The sequence below is a fragment of the Mustela lutreola genome, chromosome 2 (assembly GCF_030435805.1).
Source record: "Mustela lutreola isolate mMusLut2 chromosome 2, mMusLut2.pri, whole genome shotgun sequence".
NCBI classification, from domain to species: domain Eukaryota; kingdom Metazoa; phylum Chordata; class Mammalia; order Carnivora; family Mustelidae; genus Mustela; species Mustela lutreola.
The window spans coordinates 105,936,211-105,957,567 of record NC_081291.1 but is presented as its reverse complement, the minus strand read 5'-3'; the positions used below and the strand labels follow the sequence as shown (position 1 = coordinate 105,957,567).

Below are 21,357 nucleotides of genomic sequence, written 5' to 3'. Positions count from 1 at the left end.
TTCTTAAGTGTACATATCAGTGACATAAGTACACTCACATTGTTGAGACAGTGTTACTACTGTACTATTCATTTCCAGGAGTTTTTTGCTATTTCTTCTTAAGTATAAATTCATATCCATGCTTTCAGTACTGTGTTGTCTAAAGTTTGAAATGATGTTTTTAAACAGTACCACTTTTTTTTTTTTAAGCCTACAGATGAATTTTCAGATCTGCCTCTTCGAGTAGCAGAAATAACTAAGGAACAAAGACTGCGAAGAGAAAGCCAGTACCAGGAGACTCGGAGCAGTTTAATAGTAACAAATGGTGGAGGTGAGTGGAACTCCTGACCACAGCCAGTCTTTACAGTCACTGGTGTTTTTAAGTGATCATTTTCACATTCATTTCTTTTGTTTGTATATCTGTAGCTTCTCCAGCTCTTACTTAATTTTATTTATTTACTTGAGAGAGAGCACGAGCAGGGGGAGGAGCTGAGGGAGGAGAAGCAGATTCCCCACTGAGAAGGGAGCCCAACGTGGGGCTCAATCCCAGGACCCCAAGATCATGACATGAGCCGAAAGCAGGCGCTTAAGTGACTAAGCCACCTAGGTGCCCCTGCAGCTCTTCTTTTAAAGACTTCCTCATATGATTGGGAAAAAGTTGTTTTCCATTGGTATTAAATTTTAATTTCTCTAAGTTTTCAGGCTTGCAGTTAAAATACAGTATTTCTTGCGCCTGGTTGGCTCAGTGGGTTAAGCCTCTGCCTTCAGCTCAGGTCATGATCTCAGGATCCTGGGATCGAGCCCCACATTGGGCTCTCTGCTTGGCAGGGAACCTGCTTCCCCCCTCTCTGCCTGCGTCTATGCCAACTTGTGATTTCTCTCTCTCTGTCAAATAAATAAACAAAATCTTTTTTTTTTTTTTTTTTTTTTTAAAGATTTTATTTATTTATTTGTCAGAGAGAGAGAGAGTGAGAGCGAGCACAGGCAGACAGAGTGGAAGGCAGAGTCAGAGGGAGAAGCAGGCTCCCTGCGGAGCAAGGAGCCCGATGTGGGACTCGATCCCAGGACGCTGGGATCATGACCTGAGCCGAAGGCAGCTGCTTAACCAACTGAGCCACCCAGGCGTCCCAATAAACAAAATCTTAAAAAAAAAAATACAGTGTTTCTCACTTATTTTTATTTTGGAAGGAAACTTCATTAAAGACTATTTACCTGGAATAGATCTTTGTTAATCCTGATTTCATCGTGATTCTCTTTTAAAGTACTATTCTCCTTTTTTTTTTTTTTTTTTTAAGATTTTATTTATTTATATATTGACAGATCACAAGTAGGCAGAGAGGCAGGCAGAGAGAGAGGGGGAAGCAGGCTCTCTGCCAGAGAGCCCAATGTGGGGCTCGATCCCAGGACCCTGGGATCATGACCTGAACTGAAGGCAGAGGCTTTAACCCACTGAGCCACCCAGGCGCCCCACTATTCTCCCTTTTTAAGATTCTCCCTTTGGTCATTCTTTGACCACTTCCAGGAATTCAGTGCATTTCTTAATATTCACCTTTTCATTCATCTTGGATTATATTCTTCAACAGCATCTGAATCTAAGTTTTATTTATTTTGATATTTTTAAATATCAAAATCATGTAATTTAGGGACCTGGGTGGCTGAGTCATTAAGTGTCTGCCTTTGGCTCAGGTCATGATCCCAGTGTCCTGGGATTGAGCCCCACGTTGGGCTTCCTGCTCAGGGGGAAGCCTGCTTCTCCCTCTCCCTCTCCCCTGGCTTGTGTTCCCCTCTCTCTGTCTCTCTGTGTGTCAAATAAATAAAATCTTTAAAAAATAAAAAAATGAATAAAAATGTGTAATTTAAATTAAAAAATTCTTTTTAAAAATATTTATTTGACAAATCACAAGTAGGCAGAGCAGCAGGCAGAGAGAGAGGAGGAAGCAGGCTCCCTGCCGAGCAGACAGCGCTATTCGGGGCTTGATCCCAGGACCTCGAGATCATGGCCTGAGCCAAAGGCGAGGCTTAACCCACTGAGCCACCCTGTACTCATCACAAGTGCATTCCTTTAACTCCCATCACCTATTTAACCCATCTTCCATCCAACTTCCCCCTCTGGTAACCATCACTTTATTCTCTGTAGTTACGTCTTTTTCTTGGGCCTGGGTGGCTCAGTTGGTTAAGCATCTGCCTTCAGCTCGGGTCATGATCTTGGGGTCCTGAAATTGAGCCCCACATCAGGCTCTCTGCTCAGCAGACACACACACACACCACATCTTCTTTATCCATTCATCTGTTGGTGGACACCTAGCTGCTTCCTTAATGTGGCCATTGTAAACAATGCTGCAAAAACATGGGGTGCATGTGTCCCTTTGACTTAGTGTTTTTGTACTCTTTGGGTAAATACCTAGTAGTGGGATTGTGGAATAATAAGATAGTTCTATTTTTAACTTTTTGAGGAACCACCATACTGTTTTCCACAGTGACTATACCAGTTTGCATTCTAACCAGTCGTGCATAAGAGTTCATATTCTCCACATCCTTGCCAACACCTGTTGTTTCTTGTGTTGTTGATTTTAGCCATTCTGATAGGTATGAGGTGCTATCTCATTGTATTTTTGATATGAATTTCCCTGATGATGAGCATTTTTCATGTGTCTGTTGGCCACCTGGATGTCTTCTTAAGAGCTTTCATCCTTGAATGATGATTTCAATTAAGTGACTTGCTCTCTTTTTTTTCTTTATCATTTTATATTCTGTACTCCTGTTACTTACCATTCCATTCACATTTTAGTGGTTTTCTTTTCTTTTTTTTTTTTTAAAGATTTTAGTTATTTATCTGACAGAGAGAGATCACAAGTAGGCAGAGAGGCAGGCAAAGAGAGAGGAGGAAGCAGGCTCCCCGCTGAGCAGAGAGCCCGATGCGGGACTCGATCCCAGGACCCTGAGATCATGACCTGAGCCGATGGCAGCGGCCCAACCCACTGAGCCACCCAGGCGCCCCAGTGGTTTTCTTTTTAATCTTGTTTTCATATGAGATATCTTCCTTCTTAGTTTCAGACTTAAAATACTTTTGTTCTGATCAGTGCTGTCTAGTATGGCAGCCACTAGAAACATGTGGTTATTGAGCATTTGACATGAGGCCTTTCTAACTTTTTTTTTACTTTTCTTTATTGAAGTAATCTTCACACCTGACCTGGGGCTTGAACTCACAACCCTGAGATAAAGAGTTACTTGTTCTTCTTACTAAGCCAGCCAGGTGCCCCTGAAATGAGGCCTTTCTAAATTAAGATGTACTATAACTGTAAAATACACATTGAGTTTTGAAGAATTTACATGGGGGGGGGAGAATGTATAATATCAGTAATACTTTATATTACTTACATGCTATAATGACACTATTTTAGATATATTAGGCAAAGTAAAATCTATTATTAAAATTAGTGTCACATTTTCTTTTGACTTTTTTTAATGTGGCTACTAGATAATTTTTATTACTTATATGGTTCACTTTTATGGCTTGCATTCTGTTTCTCTTGGACTGTACTGATCTAGATATTGTGTAAAGGTGATGTTGCTTTCTTGAGAAGTAGTCATAAAATGAACCATTAATTATTTAGTCACACAAATTGTAGCTCATTGAAAAAGATGGATTTATGTACCTGGTTTCTAATGTGGTTATAGATTTATAACCTTTGTGTCCTTTTACCTGTTATTATTAACTCTGGTAACTCAAAATTCCTTTTTTTTTTTTATTAATGGCCAATATAGAAATTTTTAGAAATAAGTAAATCTGAGGGTCCTGGGTGCCTTAGATGGTTAGGTGTCCGACTCTTGATTTCAGCTGAGGTCATGATCTTAGGGTTGTGAGATTGAGCCTCATTTGGTCTGCATTCTCAAATGAGGAATCTGCTTGAGAGTCTCTCTCTCCTTTTCCCTCTGCTCCTCCCCCTGCTTTTTCTCTCTCTCCCTCTCAAATAAATAAAAACTTGTTTTAAAGAGGAAAGAAATAATTGAATCTGAAAACAGAAAAATAGACTTCTCTGAGTTCTTTATTCCCAGCAACTGTCACTTATAAGTAGTCTATAGAACACCATACAATAATGGTTGGGGTTTAGTCTCTGGAGAAACCTTAGAAAGCTTAGTAGCAAGGTTTTTGCCCCTACTATGCCATTTTAGCCAGCTTTTAAATATAGTTACTCTTGGGAGCTCCTGGCTGGCACAGTTGATGGAGCATGCAACTCTTGATCTTAGGATTGTGTGTTTGAGCCCCAGGTTGAGTATGGAGATTGCTTAAAATTAAAATCTTAAAAAAGAAAAATGTTACTTTTTAAACATAATAGAAAACTCCCAAACATATTAGAATAATGAGATGGCTATATCTTACTCATAGGCCTTTTACCCCAAAGCATTTTGAGAAGCAAAAATTCTCAAATGATTCCCTCTGTCTCCAAACTGCTACAAAATATCTACACTGCTGACCTCTAGAAAATAAATTTTTAAATAAGAAAATCATTGTTCTGGGCGCCTGGGTGGCTCAGTGGGTTAAGCCGCTGCCTTCGGCTCAGGTCATGATCTCGGGGTCCTGGGATCGAGTCCCGCATCGGGCTCTCTGCTCAGCAGGAAGCCTGCTTCCTCCTCTCTCTCTCTGCCTGCCTCTCTGCCTACTTGTGATCTCTCTCTGTCAAATAAATAAATAAAAATCTTTAATTAAAAAAAAAAAAAAAAGAAAGAAAATCATTGTTCTAAGTATGGACAACAGTTACAGGAAGAGAAACAGTGGTCAACAGCTGTTTCTTTATTTCTGAGTCCACTTTCCTCCTGTCCTTTCTCTTTCATTTTGACTTGACTGTGTTAGGTTTCCTGCCTCCCAGTTCCTTGAAGGGTAGAATTAAGCCCTTAAACTAAAATGGGGGGAAGGGGGCAATTTAAAAGAATATGTACCCCCCAGTGTTTAAAAATTATTCTTCCTCTCTTTGTCTCACAAACTCAAACTGTCTGGTTTAAAACAGTAAAGAGCTTTCCAAAGAAAAAAGAAATATTAGAGGTCTATAATTCCATAATTAGTATCAATTACTGCATTCTTTAGTGAATTAGGACTAAGATTTTTCTAGAACTTATTTTTGTGAGTGGCCATGGACTTAAAAAGAAAGGCTTACCTAATTTACACTTCTTCTCACTCCTCCCACTTTCAGAATAGAAAATATTAGGGAAAAGGATGCAACTGAATGTGTTTACTGGCTGTTGAATTTGACTATTCTTTTCTGGTGTGTGTTTGTGTGTAATGGACAGTGGACCATGATCTGGACCAGATCGACTACATCGATAGCTGTACTGCAGAGGAGGAAGAGGATGAGATCAGACAGCCCAAGGGCCTGGAACCAGACAGCCTCAGTTCCCAGTTTATGGCGTACATTGAACAACGGCGAATCTCTCATGAGGTAGTACACACTTTTAAGCCTAAATATGTTGCTGTCCCCTAGTAAAAATAGTTCATGATGGTATAAATTTCTGTCATATTAGTGATTTATTGGTTTAGGCCCAATTATTTGTTTTATAAAGTTCAGTCCCAATTTCATGACTGAATTTTTCAGATTTATTGTAAAAAGTCACCCTACTTAATAGGGTTTAACTTTATTTTTCAAATAAAAAAACAGATTTCAGAACTTGGAGAAGGAATAAGAGGAGTCCTAAGAGTATTCTATACCCTTGAAGAAAATGCAAATGAATGTAATGCTTTTCATTCATCTTGTTCTTACTGCTTTTTTATTGTTACCAACTGGTACATCATAGCTTCATTAGTAATTACAAGGATCAAACTAAACTGCAGACTTTGGAACAACATACAAACTTAACCATAGAATTTCTATAATGCACTTAATTATATTGGATCTTTTATGCTAAGTCACACAGAATATAAATTGTTTGCCATTATAGTTCTTGGGTATCTCTTATAGTGAAGCATTGAGTTGCCTTAGAAAACAAATGAGCATTCAGCCCACAGTAGAATCGCTGCCAATCCCCCAAGGGGCTCCAGTGGAAATTGCATTCTTCAGCGTATCTAGTCAGCATAATGAAACGGCTCCACTTCAGTGTGTGTGATGTTAATGTCTGGAGTTGGTCCCAAGCTCTGAGCAGGGGTTATTTGAGAAACACTTGGGGCCTTTTTAGAGAGTGATGTATTTAGCCTTTTAGAAATAGAGGATAATCACTCAAGTGGGATGTGTTGTGGAACGATATTATCATTCTTTAAAAAAAAAAAAATCCTTCAGTTTCCCTGTTTGAAGACTTTTGAACAGTATTTTTTGTTGGTGTTCAGAAGACACTCTTATATTTAAAGTTGGATAAAGATATTTAAATCGAAGTCCTGCAGCCCAGCAATAGTGTACCAGGAAATTAATGAAACTACATGTGACTCAGGATATGAACATTCTTACTAGAACAAAGGGTGACTACTTTGCCAAAAAATGAAGATTAACAATGCACATTGTAATCTTAAAGGGAGTTATTTTTCCTTGTGGTCTTTCTCTTTGATTATTTTATGGGTAGTTATTTTTTTATGTATAGATGAGGTTTTCTACTAAATATAAAAATTCCTGTTATACTACTACTGAAAAATTGTATCTTTTTTTTAATCCATTGTTTTTGCTGTTTTATAATATATTTTTTTTAATTCCAGCTATATTTGTGTGGTAGTCTTTATGATTATCGGTCATAACTCTCTTTATGACTTCTGTGTCATAAGGTTTTCTAAAATTTGGCATCTATAAAAATGTGATGAAGCAGTATTATTTATTTATTATTATTTTTTAAGATTTTATTTGACAGAGATCACAAATAGGCAGAGGCAGGCAGAGAGTGGGGGGGTGGGCAGGCTCCCTGCTGAGCAGAGAGCCTGATGCAGGCCTTGATCCCAGGACCCTGAGATCATGACCTGAGCAGAAGGCAGAGACTTAACCCACTGAGCCACCCAGGTACATTATTTTAGATAGTTTAACAACCACCTAAAGTGTTTTTTTGTTGTTGTTTGTTGTTTTTTTAAGATTTTATATATTTATTTGACACAGAGAGAGACAGCAAGAGGGGAACACAAGGCAGGGGAGAGAGGGAGGGAGAAGCAGGCTTCCCCCGAGCAGGGAGCCGAATGTGGGGCTCAATCCCAGGACCCTGGGATCATGACCTGAGCCAAAGGCAGGTGCTTAATGACTGAGCCACCCAGGCACCCCTAAAGTGTTACATTCTTGATTACTATCTAAGAATGGGTTGCTACAAAAAAGGATCTATTTGAGATTTTAAACACTCTGCTATTAATGTAATTCTGTTACAGTACTTCTCATACTTAGAGGTATTATGATGAAATAGGGTATAACATGTTTATAGGGCACATTTACTTTTTTTTAAAAAAAGATTTTATTTATTTATTAGAGCATGTAGGGGGGAGGGTCAGAGAAAGAAGCAGACTCCCCACTGAGCAGGTATTCCCATTATGGGACTCGATCCTGGGACTCCAGGATCATGACCCAAGCTGAAGGCAGTTGCTTAACCAACTAAGCCACCCAGGAGGCCCAGTATTACATTTACTTTTAAAATTAAGCCAATGTCACATTCGTCATGAAAATTTCATGTACCTCTTGCAGTAATTTTAGATAATGGCAGTATGTAAAACCAGTGTGTTGAGTCACTGATGTTAACATACTAGGAGAGATTTTTGTTTATTTAAGAAGGCATATTCACTTACATTAGAGTAATTATTGTTTGATCAGAGTTCTCTCATTATATCTCATTTTATATGATCCTAATGCCTGACTTTAAAACAGTTTTCTTTAGCCCTTTGCAGGGCTCACCAAAGAAGATTTTCTAGTTCTGTATGATTACCTAGATTTCTTGGAGATCAACTCTAAATAGTTTTACATTTGATTTTTATTTTTTGTTTTTTAAGATTTTATTTATTTATTTGTCAGAGAGAATAAGCAGGGGACATGGCAGGCAGAAAGAGAAGCAGGCTCCCCGCTGGCAAGGAGCCTTATGTGGAACTCGATTCCAGGACCTTGAGATCATGACCTGAGCCGAAGGCAGATGTTTAACTGACTGAACAATCCAGGCATCCCTTACATTTGATTTTTTTTAGATACTTTTTTGGATAAGTTGTTTTCTTGCCCTTAAAGAATACCCATTTTAATGTTTATTTTTGGTGTTGAAATCAGATTTTATTGTTTCTATCCATTCTTATTTGACAAAATAAATGCTGTGATTACCTATAAGCCTCTTTGTAATTTTATTTCTCAATATGTGGTCCATATCACTGAGGACAGTTCAGTTTTCCTCAGTCATGTCTTTTTGAAATGACCTTAATTCTTTATAAATAAATTAAATTGTCAATATTCTTCTTTTGGTTAACACCCTATTTTACCATAAATAGAAATTACTTTTTGCTGCATCTTAATATTCCACCAATATCCCCAGGGCTATTTGTATGACTAACATAAGTAACAATTTGTGATGATATGTAAAGAAATGTAAATAAATAAATAAGTAAAGAAATGTAATCTGCCCGGAGTGCCTGGGTGGTTCAATCAGTTAAGTGTCTGCCCTTGGCTCACTTCATAATCTCAGAGTCCTGGGATCGAGCCCCATGTCGGGCTCCCTACTCAGCAGGACATCTGCTTCTTCTCTGTCCACCCTGGTTTGTGCTCTCTCAGATAAATCTTTTTTTTTTTTTTTTTTTTTTTTTAATATAATCTATCCAGTGATCTCCTTATTACTAGAAATACACAAGTGAGGTCGAGCACAAGTCAGGGAAGGGCAGGTGGGAATTCCTGTCTGGATGGAAGTTTGTACTAGATGACCCCTAAGATCCTCTCCAAGCTCTAGCATCTTAGCATATAGTAGATATTACTGTATGGTCAGTGTAATTTATATAATAGAGTGAGAAGGAAATCTTTTTTAAAGAGTATTTTGAGATTATGAATAGTGTTTTGTTTACCAAAGCAGTAACATAGCCTATAATGAATATTTTAAACATAAAAATTTCACATTTAAAAAAAAAATTCACATTTGAAAATTTTGTTAAAATATTTTTTAGTGTAATCTGTAGATCCCTAAATGCCAAGTCAGATGTGGATTATGCAGCGACAATGTTTTAAATACGTCTGTTAAATTCATTTATTTCTGCTTTTTTGGCCTAGGGGTCACCCATAAAGCCAGTACCTCTGAGGGAGTTTCAAAAAACAGAGGACATGAGAAGATATTCACATCAAAACAGGTTTGAAAAAACCAATTCTCATTTGTTTCAAACTTTAAAACTCATTAGTAAGAGCATTGAAATGGTTATGGTTTTGTGCAGACGTATGTATGTTGAAGACATTTAGACTCTGTTTTAGATACCGTGTTTGTAGAGCTGAGTGAAAGAGTGCTTTGTGCTCATGTAATAGAACAAGAAGTAAAATCGATTTATCGATTCTAAATTCAGGTTGCCTAAATCATTACGTGTATAATTATGTGATTTGAAGGTACTTAATGGCAGTGAGATTTTATGGTGATATGTCTGAATTTATGCATAAAGAAGACTAAATGAGTTGCAGGAGTCCTGAAAAATTTTTTTTTCTCTTAAAGATTTTATTTATTTGTCAGAGAGAGAGAGTGAGCACAGGCAGACAGAATGGGAGGCAGAGGGAGAAGCAGGCTCCCCGCTGAGCAAGGAGCCTGATGTGGGACTCAATCCCAGTTATGACCTGAGCCAAAGGCAGCCGCTTAACCAACTGAGCCACCCAAGCATCCCAGGAGTCCTGAATTTTTTATTTTTCATTTTTTGCTTAAACTTTTGACTAGAAACGGGGAGCCAGCCAGAGACATCAGTATGTTTCCTCCTTCCTATCTCAATTGATACAATCTTCTCACTACACTTAGTACCTCACAGAATATTTCTGAAATTAACTTGACCAATTAGAGCACTGCTGCTTATTCTTGAATTCCAAACGTTTCTTGCATACACTATATCGCAGTAGTTGAAAAATTCACAGCCTTTGGGTCTTTGCTTCCTCTCTCTTTTTATGAAGTCTTAAAGCATTAGACTTGATAAACTTGTTCTTAAACAACAGTAAATTTCCTCTGTAGAAAGTGTCATTCATAGATCTTCACTTGATGGGATATTAACGTTGTTTAGGAAACTGAGATATAGATGAGTAAAGAACATGTGGGGAGAAGAGTGAAAGAAAAATCTCTTAATTGGCCTTCTTTAGTCTTCTCGGTTAGTTCTTGGGGATTTACTTGAATTTCATATCTTTGAAATTTATCTCAGAATGGCTTTTTAGTTGCCTTGAATCCTTATATTGAGTGGGGTTTGCTATTGTGTTTTTCCACTTTGGGAGGTCCCATGCTTTATCTCCTGTCCCTCTTACCTCCTGCATCCATCATAAGTAAAGTTCAAGATTTCTAGAATTTAATAGAAACTCCCAAGGTAAAAGCCAGCTTTTTTTTTTTTCCTTAGTTACCTTATATATTAGTTTTCTAATATTCATGTAACAAATTACCACATATTTAGTGGCTTAAGACATAATATTTCAGTTTATAATGTTTGCCTTCATTTTCTCCTTAGAGTTTCATAAAGGCATGGCACTGGCTGGCCTAGATTCTTACCTGAAGATCCTGGGGGAGAATCCACTTTCAGGCTCATGCATATTGTTGGCAGAATTCAATTTCATATAGTTATATCACTGAGGTCCCTCTTACTTTGCTGACTATCAGCTGAGACTCCATTTTTAGCTTCTGGAGTCTGCCCACATTCCTTGGTTCCTAGCTCCCTCCATCTTCAGGTCAGCAATGGCAAGCCATTTTGAATCTCTTCTCACATTTTCAGTCTCTGATTTCCCTTTCTGTCACATCCCACAAACTCTCTTGCTTTCTTCTGTTTTTTCCCCAGTTTTATTGAAAAATAATTGACATAAGTCACTGCATAAGTTTAAGGCATACAACATGATAGTTTGATTTACATATGTTATGAAGTGATCACGATAGGTTTATTTAATAGCCATCATCTCATATAAATACAATAACAAATTTTCTTTCTCCATGTGATAAGAACTTTCAGGGTTTACTCTCTTAACAACTTTCCTGTATATCACACAGCAATGCTAACTAGAGTCATCATGTTGTACATTACATCCCCAGTACTTCTTTATCTTATAGCTGAAGTTTGTAGCTTAGGCCACCTCCTTCCAGTTACCCCCACCTTCTGCTTTTAAGAGTTCCCATGATTACATTAGACCCATCTGGATAATTTTTCCACTTCAAGGTCAACCAGTTAGGAACCTTAATTTCATCTGCAAAGTCCTTTTTGGCATTTAACACATTTACTGGAGTAACACCAGGGGGTGGAAATCATAGGGGCCAAAAATCTGCCTATCTAACCTTAACCCAGTGTTCTTGTATTTATGACTTTCTTAGAAATTCTTGCTCTGCCAGCACTGAGGGAATCTTCCCTTATTGGAGCCTGTGCTTCCAGACCTAGTAGTTTTCCATCTATATTCATTTATATCACCCTCTATTAAGGGACAGACCCTGGTGGTGCCTGGGTGGCTCAGTCAGTTTAGCCTCTGCCTTTGGCTCAGGTCATGATCCCAGAGTCCTGGGATTGAGCCCCATGTCGGCCTCCCTGCTCAGTGGGGAGCCTGCTTCTCCCTCTCTCTCTCTGCACCTCTCCCCACTTGTGCTCTCTCTCGAATAAATAAAATCATTAAAAAATTTAAAAAGTGACAGATCCTGGATTCAAACTAGGTCACAGTTAATTCTAAAGTCCATAATTTTAACAATTACCCCATGACTAGTCACAGTACCGGACTCACTTGTGTCTCATTCTTTTTTTTTTTTTTTTTTTTAATTTATTTTATTTGACAGACAGAGATCACAAGTAGGCAGAGAGGCAGAGAGAGAGGAGGAAGCAGGCTCCCCGCCGAGCAGAGAGCCCGATGCGGGGCTCGATCCCAGCACTCTGGGATCATGACCCGAGCCTTTAACCCACTGAGCCACCCAGGCGCCCCTTGTGTCTTATTCTTTATTGGTTATATTTCAGCCAGAAATCTTACCCTACCAACCTACTCTTCTCTTGAAAATTTTTGACTAAGAGTGTACTGCCTGGGAGTGCTAATAAGATAAATGTTGGGAAGGATTAGTAAAAAAAAAAATTAAGGAAGTTTTTTTTTCCCCCAACTTCGGTGTTATTTTAAACCTTGTCTATGGGAGTTATTAAGTAATTTGTTCTATACCTTAGAAAAAAACTATGATGTATTCCGTCAAAGCTTTTTAGGTTTGTTTTTTTTTTAAAGATTTTATTTGCTTGACAGAGAGACAGCGAGAGAGGGAATACAAGCAGGGGGAGTGGGGCCGGGTTCCGTAGTGTAGTGGTTATCCCGTTCACCTCACAAGCAGGGGGAGTGGGAGAGGTAGAAGCAGTCCCCTTGCTGAGCAGGGAGCCTGATGCAGGGCTCATCCCAGGACCCTGGGATCATGACCCGAGCCAAAAGTGGACACTTGACAGCTAAGCCACCGAGGCACCCCTAGGGGGTGGTATTTTAATTATTTTAGTAAAGGTAAGAAATGTGGCTATACTCTTGAGGTCATATGACATACATAACATATGTAAATCAAACTATCATGTTGTATGCCTTAAACTCAAGGTTTTTTTAGGGGCGCCTAGGTGTCTCAGTCAGTTAGGCAGCTGCCTTTGGCTCGGGTCATGATCCCAGCCAGGGTCCTGGGATCGAGCCCTGCATTGGGCTCCCTGCTCAGTGGAGAGCGTGCATGCTTCTCCCTTTCCCTTTGCCTGCTGCTCTGCCTGCTCGTGCTCTCTCTTTCTGTCAAATAACTAAAATATTTAAAAAACAAAAAAAACAGATTTTTTTAAACTTATTTTTTAATGTCTGGAAATTAAAAAAAAAAAGAATTTTGTGAATACTTCAAAGATGTGGAACCAATATAAGAAAAGAAATGTGAAGAGAAAGAGAACAAGAGTATGGCTTAAGTTTTACTTTTTTACGTATTACCTTTTTTTAAATTTAGGGAAGTATAATGTAGGCCAGTGTTTCTCAATAGGTTCTAGCACCACTCTTAGTGGATATTTGAAATGTATTTATTTGATTTGGGAATTAGTTGCCCTAATGATTATAGGTGTTACTGGCAGGCATTAAGGCTAAACTGCCTATAATGTGCAGAACAATCTTGTGCAACAAAAAAATTATCTGAAATTTTGTGACAATCCTATTGAGAACCATATTCATAGATGAAAAGGCCATATGGCATGAAGTAGCATGGTGGCACCAAGGTTGGTGCCAGCGTTGGCTCTAAGGTTGCTCCTTGGAGCAGCCAAGTTGTGACGAGCCCACCTTAGCACCTGGTAATTGGCTTGAGGAAGCTGTCCATTCTCACTGCCACTTTTATTCTCCCATATGCCATGCTTCACTCTTTGCCACCATCTTTAACTTTTCACAGCTTAGTTTTTGCCATTGCAGGTAATTGTTTTCTATATGTGTGCCCATATGCTTTTAGGTCTCCATGCTTTTCACTTTCTCCTTCCTACACTCTGCCTCTGTAAAGTGGGGAAGTGTGGAATAGTAGAAGCCACTAATCTCCAAGTCAGGGGGCTTGAATTCTGACCCGGGCTCTGGCCCTAGTAGCTATCATTGAACTTCTGAGGGCCTTAGTTTTCTCTTTTGTAAAGTTAGTGGCATGGACTCCATGATTTCTGAGGTACCTCCAGTTCTTGTAGGCAGCATACATAGAAGAAGAAAAATCGGACTACCACTTAGTCAGATAAGAATTCAAATCAGGTAGATAAGGATTACTGGCTGTATCACCTTGGGAAAGTTACTTAACTTCCATGCTTCATCTTCTCAACTGTATAATGAGGATTATAATAGTTCTATTCCTAAAATTGCATGAAGAATAATTGAGAAACACTGTGTATCAAATATATAGTACATGGTAGGAGCTCAAAGATTGTTAGTTTCTATGTGCCTCTGCAGAACTTTGCCCAAAAAATGACACGAATCGTAGATGACAAATGCAGAAGAAGTATTAATTACACATGTACATCAAGAGGAAAAGTCCCAATTCTAAAGAACAAGAAGGTTCTAAAAAACACCTTTTCTAAGAAGTTCTCTATAGGTTGGAATCTATAGAAAAGGCTTGAATTAGTGTATGATAAGTGAAGAAATCTTATTAGAGAAAAGATTCCATGGTGGGTGTGTTTCTGAAATGGGCTAAGAGTCCCGAAATCCAGGTTGAAGAATTTGGTTTTTTATTAGTTGGTAATAAGAAACTACTAAAGCTTTCGGAGTTTCATTTTTATTTCCCTAGTAACACATTGTTTTAATGCATTTAAGTCAACCTGACAGGCTAATAATCATAGTTTAAAATTTCAGGTCCTAAATGTCACAGTGCCACTGTTCCCAACATTGTTAGGTGAGACACAAATGAGTAACAGACACTTGAAACACTAAATCCAATTCAGGAAAAAGATAAATACCAAACTGTAAGATTTAGTACTAATAAAACAGAAGCAACTTTTGCTGTTTTTAAAGCATCAAATCAGGTTTTATCTCTTTCTTAAAAATAAAAATCAGAATATTTACTTTTATTATTAAAATTGCTGCATCAGTTGAAAATGGGAATAGGAGTGCTTTACAAGAACAGTTGCCAGATTCTGTCATCTTCCAGAATCCTATGGGTAAAATGACTTTGTATATAAAATGATCTCATTTACATGTGTCTTGTTTCAATCATGGTAATGAGATAATAATTATGTATGCTATATAGAAATGATACTATTTGAAAAGTGATCTCAAATATCTGTCTGGTCAGCACTGGCTGACATAGACTGTTGTTAGCTGTTTGTAGACTGATCAATGATACCGTCACGTGAAATGTGAGTTGGAGGCATCTCATATTCCTGTAGCTTCATGTAAGACTTGGGCTCAGGTTTACAAAATGCATTCAGTCTTTCATTGCTGACTAGACAGTTTGCCTATTGATTAATAGTATGCTACATTAACAATAAAATTTTACTTAGCTTTTATATATCTGCCTATCTTATCAAAGAGTTTCTTCTGTCTCCCCCCCCCCTTTTTTGGGTCAGGGTTCCAGTTGAGCCATCTTCTGTCATGTCACTATCACCAAGTCACAATCAGGTAAAAAAAAAAAAATTCTATTTGAGTTTTGATTTTTTTTTTTTAAACTAAGATGATTTTCTATTTTTATAACACTTAAGTTACCCTTGATTGCCAGATATGTGTAAATTTCAGTACCTGTCTCCTCCAAAATACAGTCACTACAACATGTGCAGCTAATACTTGCTAGCAGTGTTTTTTAGACACCAGACAGAGGTAAATTTTTACTGACATGATGGCTTTATAGCACATACAAGAACACAGTGCAAAGATGGGAAAAGATGCGCAGTAAACAGTTAAGGAAATTCTAGGCGACTGCAAAGTAGAAATTGTTTGGGTCAGCAGTAGTTTCCTGAATTGCTTAGGAATATTGACAAGTGGACCTTTATCCCCACTTGCATGTGTGAAATACTTTTGTTCCAGTTATCACATACAGACTTGGAACTTCATCGGAGAAGAGAACAGTTAGTAGAGCGAACTCGGAGAGAGGCCCAGCTTGCCGCCCTACAGTATGAGGAGGAGAAAATAAGGACCAAGCAGATCCAGAGAGATGCTGTCCTGGACTTTGTCAAGGTGAGATTTTTGCCATATTTCATTGAAATTCCTAAGGTGTTTTAGAAGTAAGTGCTTATTTGTTTTGCTGAATCTATCAGTGTTTGTCTTAAAGTGTCAGCTTCCTTTTATGTCACTATAAGGAATCTTGAGTAAGTAGTGTAATTGTCTCCTACTTGTCCTGAATGAATTGTCCTCCTGTAGGTAGGCTGAGAAGTGATCATTTTGTTCTTGGGACAGTAGTCTCTTCCTCTTCATTAGCAGTCTGTCTTTAGACGTCTCACTTTGCTGTCCAGCTGCCACTTCCTCAATCATTAATACATTAATAAAGATCAATAAGACAGGAAAGTGCCAAATAAACCATAAAGTGCCATGCACATGTAAACTCTTGTTATCCAAGCCCGTCTCTGACTTCCTTTACTGAGTACCAAACTTTTGGAGGTTAACAGGCTTAATACTTCAGAGTCATCTTTGAGGCTTTCCCTTCTTTTCTGTCTGCACCTATTTGGGCAACAACCCTTGTTAATACTTCTTTCTTTTTTTTAAATTTACAGCCTCTATAGTTGCATCTAAACCTGTTTCTTTTCTTTTTTCTTTTTTTTTTTCTCTTGCTTGTATCACTTAAAGTCTTTTTGTTCAGGAATCACCTTGGATTTTTATCATCATTTTCTGTTTGTCTGTTTGAGATCTGTCTCTCCATTTATCTGTAAACCCCATGAAGACAGGGGGTATGTTTGTCTTATTTATTCACTGCTACATTCCTAGATCTTAGCAGGTCTTACCCACAGTAAAGCTCAGTAAATATTTGTTAAAGGATGATTGAATGAATGAATCACTCTTGGCCTCTAGAGCTTTCTCTCTTGTGTTTCATAACTCTAGCCAAAGACCTTCTTTGTAAGTACCATACACATGAGTGAAAGTACCATAACTTAAACATGGTATAAGTACCATACACATGATAAAATTCTTTTATTTTTTTCCAAATGTATCAAACCCAGGATGATCTTTGAGAGAATGACAATTTGCCTGGGTTAAATACTCAGCTAGTTAGTGGCAGAGCACTGTTTTGATCAAGACAGGTTGAACAGAAAATGGAAATTAGGTTGGCAGAAGATGAAAACCTTCTTTAAAAAAAAAAAAGAAGGGGCGCCTGGGTGGCTCAGTGGGTTAAGCCGCTGCCTTCGGCTCAGGTCATGATCTCAGAGTCCTGGGATCGAGTCCTGCATCGGGCTCTCTGCTCAGCAGGGAGCCTGCTTCCCTCTCTCTCTCTCTCTGTCTGCCTCTCCATCTACTTGTGATTTCTCTGTCAAATAAATAAATAAAATCTTTAAAAAAAAAAAAATAAATAAAAAAAAAAAAAAAAGAAAAAAGGTGGCTCCAAACCCTAGATAATCTGTGATCACAATGCTATACTGACTATCCGTAAGTAATGACAGCTGACACATACTGTATCCTAAGCACTGTTCTGTGTATTCTAATCAATAATTCACTTAGCTTGCCTTCTCTAAAAGCAACATAGCTAGTAAGAGAGAATCACATTGTAGATGGTCTTGATTAAATGCTAAATTAGGGATTGATCTTGATCTATTAGATAGAAGAGAACAATTAGGAGTTCTAAAACAGGAGAAAAAGAAAAGATACTTCCAAAAAACTAATCTACTTGAGTTAGAATATGTTAGAAAGAAAGATGAGGTAAATGAAATAGAGAGTAATTGACAATAATTAGGGTGCAAAATGAAGGCGTAGAACCACATGATTTCTGAGTTTCCTAAAGAGAGGCAGTGTTACACAGTGGTAAGAGCTTAGCCTCAAAAATAATCTGAATTTGAATCCAGCTTAGCTACTCAGTATGTGCTTGACTTTGGGAAAGAATGGTTCTGTGCCTTTAATTTCCCCATAGGTATAGTATTTAATTTATAAATATTAACTCGGAATTATTATGGGTGCACCTAGAACTTTTACTAATGTGGTGAGTGCCGCACCCCTGACCACCACAAGAGGAGCATCTGTATGTTTTATACATAAATGTAGTGAATGTTGAATAAATCATTGAAGATGAATGAAAAAAAAGAAGATTCCAAAGCAAGATTTTGAGTTAAAAGGATAGTTTGACTAGAAGGCTAGCTTTGTGGAAAGAATATAAGATTCAGAGTCAAAAGATGTAGGTGCATTCTCAGTTAGGCTACTTGCCAACTTTGTGACTTATCTTGCATATATCATTTAACGTCTCTTGTCCTCAGTTCTTTTGTCTTTGAATAAATATGATTATGGTGTTCATTTATCTCCGAGAGTAAAAAGACTCACTTAAGATAATGTGTATAAGAATGAATACTGTGAAGTGTATAAGCCTGATGATTCACAGACCTGTACCCCTGGGGCAAATAATACATTATATGTTAATTAAAAAAGAAGAATACATTGTAAAACAGTGACTATAGAGATGGTATATAGTATTTTTATTTGACATAGTAACAGAAATTAGCAAATTGGGGGAAGAGCCAGTTAGTATGGGAAACTGGGTTTGTTTTTGAGCATGTTCAACATAACATGACAGTGGGTTTACAAACAGAATATCCACAGGCTGATGAAAATGCAAACCTGAAGACTGGCTGAAGGAGAGAGCTAGAGGTGTTAACACTAGACAAAGAGAGAATGGTTTCACTGAGAGAATAGAGTGAGAGATCACCATTCTGGTTGTGAACGTGTGTGTGCATGTATATATGAAAAACACACTTTTTCTATTTCTGTTTATAGATGCTTATAGATCTATGAAATACTGTCAGTTTATTGCCTTCCTTTTTTAAATTATAAGCTGTTTAAGGGAAAGGGCAGCATCTTCTAACCAGTAAATCTAGGAAAGTGCTGCATGTGAGAGATACGGAAGTTAATGTGGGTGATTATCTTGGTAAATAGAATTTATCATTTCCAGTGTTCCAGATTCTAACCAACTTCCCTTTCTTGGGGGGTTGGGGGTGTGTAGCACAAAGCATCACAAAGTCCACAAAAACAACAACCCCCCTTAGATGGTGAGGTAAGTCTATATAATCACTTTTTCTTTGGAATTTTTTATTATTGCAATGTGAAATGAAATGTTCTGTATGTGATTATCATGTGTTTCAGTGGTCAAAATATTCCCATTTTCCTTACCCCTCACAAAATTCTACTTATTCGGGAGGAGGTGACATGGGCCAGGGAGTTTATCCAAGTCTATAGATCGGGGTTTTTTAATCTAGACTAATGATCTGGAGATTATTTATTCCCTTCCCGTATGCCCACCAGAAGTATCATCTCCCTTATCCATTTCAAAGCAGAGTGTGTAGTGAGAGGGAGACCTGAGAGCTGTGTGTGACAGGCATTAATGCTATTGGTATTGAAGTAAAAGATACTACATAGATTTCAGCTCCAGGGCTCACTTCCCGAATGTGTATGTTACTGATTATATGGCATACAGTTTTATAATATTAAGTAGTACATTTTCATTATAAGTAAACATGTAAAATTAATTGCTTAACCTTTTATTTTTTTTATTTTATTTTTTATTTTTTTAAAGATTTTATTTATTTATTTGACAGACAGAGATCACAAGTAGGCAGAGAGGCAGGTAGAGAGAGAGGAGGGGAAGCAGGCTCCCTGCTGAACAGAGAGCCCGACGCGGGGCTCGATCCTAGGACCCTGGGATCATGACCTTGGCTGAAGGCAGAGGCTTAACCCACTGAGCCACCCAGGTGCCCCGATTGCTTAACCTTTTAAAAATGTACCTGTTTTGATCTGTTAAAATAAACTTACTGAATATTTTATTGTAGTTGGCTTTTTTATTAAAAGCCATTTTTCTCTCTCTTTGCCTTCTTGTTTTTTTCAGTTTACGATCATTGTTCCCTTAAAAATGCATAAAGGCATTTTTAATATGACTTTTGAATCTGCTTTCTATAAAGTAAACTACTTAAAAACCTAACAAGGGACTTTATAAGTTTCAGCACAGAGGTTTTTAAAGCACAGGTGTTACTGGAATGGTAAAATGCATTGTTTGAAATGTTTTTAATTATCCATTATAAAGGTTTTTTTTTTTTTTTTCTTTATCTCAGTGTACATATAGTCACTACTTCTGGTTATCTCAGAACTTAGCCATTGGTATAATACCTGAAAGAGTAACTCAGCTTTTTCAGTAGTCTTTTCTTCACAAGGTAATAATAAAGGTACAAACCTTTCACAGACAAAGTTAATACCGTCTTCTTTTTTTACCCCCAAATTTCCTTCTTAATGGTCATTCTGGAGTAAAGTCATTATTTAAAAATTTAAACTTCTCTGGAAAATAAGGTACAGTTTTTAAGTTTTCCAGGTGTACTCTTACTTTGAGAAAAATAATGAAGAGATGCATAGACTAGAACTCATGACTATTGGGTTTATTGTTTTTGTTACTGACTGATTAAGTGACTGCTAATTCTTTGTTACTGCTACAACTATATTTCAGCTTTCTCTTCTGTGAATAGAAAATAACCCCTGTTCCCTCCTTGCTTTAGTCAGTTTTTAAGCAATAAGATCATATTTGAAATTGTTGAAACTCTTTAAAAGAGAATCATGATTCAGAATCAGTTTATTAGCTGTGAGGATACATGAATTCAAAATGATTGTGAATGTGATCCCATATGTTAGCATCTTCAGTGTGTCTTAATATATCTCTTTGCTTGTGTATTTGTGAAATATGTCATATGTGTGCATAGTTTGTTTTTGACATTGCTCCATTTCTCTCCACCTCTCCAGTGTCCCTTCCCATCCAGAAGGTCTCAGCACACTGATGATAGTGCCTTGTTAGTGGTAAGAGCCTTGCACGAAATGGAGTTATATATTGCTGTGTCTAGAAATTGGAGAACAGTCATTATACTTCTCATTTAGAAAGCATCTAAATATCATAAAACATGATAAGCATCATTACTAAATGCTTTACAGATAGAACAGTTTCCTACATTACTGTTCATGATTTACCCAGTGTTTCAGCAATCTGCCTCTCTGATTCAGATACCTTTGTTAGTGTTTCCAAAAGTAAAATGTTCACTTTGCGATCCATGTTGGCTTTGTATGTGGGTTAGGAGGACGGGGCATAATTTGTTTTATAAATGTCATTTCTAATTCCAGGTGCATTTACTTTATTAATCATTAATTTGGTTGGTGAATCACCTGTGTGTCAAGTGATTAACTTACTCCATGACTAATTACACAACTGTGTATTTGCTGTGCTATTTTATTATCTATTTTAAGCTACTGAAAACCCCAAACTTACATCTCAGGATTATCCCTCCACGCCCCTTTTTTAAATTCTGGGAAAACATTAACTTGGAATGTTACCTACTGCTCATTTTTAACACTGGTTTACTTTTAGTGCCTTTCATCAACTGAAAATGAGTATAACATAAGAGCTGTATTGAAGATCTTAGAAAGTTTTATCAGCCTTGCAAGAGAATCCTAACATTTACAAAACTGCTTTACCCATCATGTTTTATGATATTTTTTACAGTATGTTAAAAACTAGCAGTTCAAAAGTGCAGTGTGTGTAGGAATTCCTGGCTTCCGTGCTGGTACGTGCTGCCGTTGTGCGCACCGCTGCGTGGGCTACAGACTAGGGTGTGAGCATCTTCTCACATAGACTTCCATTGCCATTGCTTCTGTGTGTTCTGCAATG

General features: G+C 37.6%; 1 protein-coding gene across 9 annotated transcripts in view; it reads left to right on the top strand.

Annotated features, from left to right (window-relative positions):
- Nucleotides 1–21,357, top strand: part of LRCH3 (leucine rich repeats and calponin homology domain containing 3) — a 118,503-nt gene that overhangs the window by 69,398 nt on the left and 27,748 nt on the right. For 5 of the 9 annotated variants that reach the window (XM_059162965.1, XM_059162968.1, XM_059162962.1 and 2 more), the window contains exons 8-14: nt 190–310; nt 5,266–5,414; nt 9,159–9,235; nt 15,101–15,152; nt 15,555–15,704; nt 18,664–18,714; nt 20,442–20,495. In XM_059162965.1, the coding sequence (XP_059018948.1) occupies nt 190–310; nt 5,266–5,414; nt 9,159–9,235; nt 15,101–15,152; nt 15,555–15,704; nt 18,664–18,714; nt 20,442–20,495 (654 nt within the window). The remainder of the gene's footprint in view (nt 1–189; nt 311–5,265; nt 5,415–9,158; nt 9,236–15,100; nt 15,153–15,554; nt 15,705–18,663; nt 18,715–20,441; nt 20,496–21,357) is intronic. The other 4 variants (XM_059162963.1, XM_059162967.1, XM_059162966.1 and 1 more) reach the window with 2 other exon arrangements.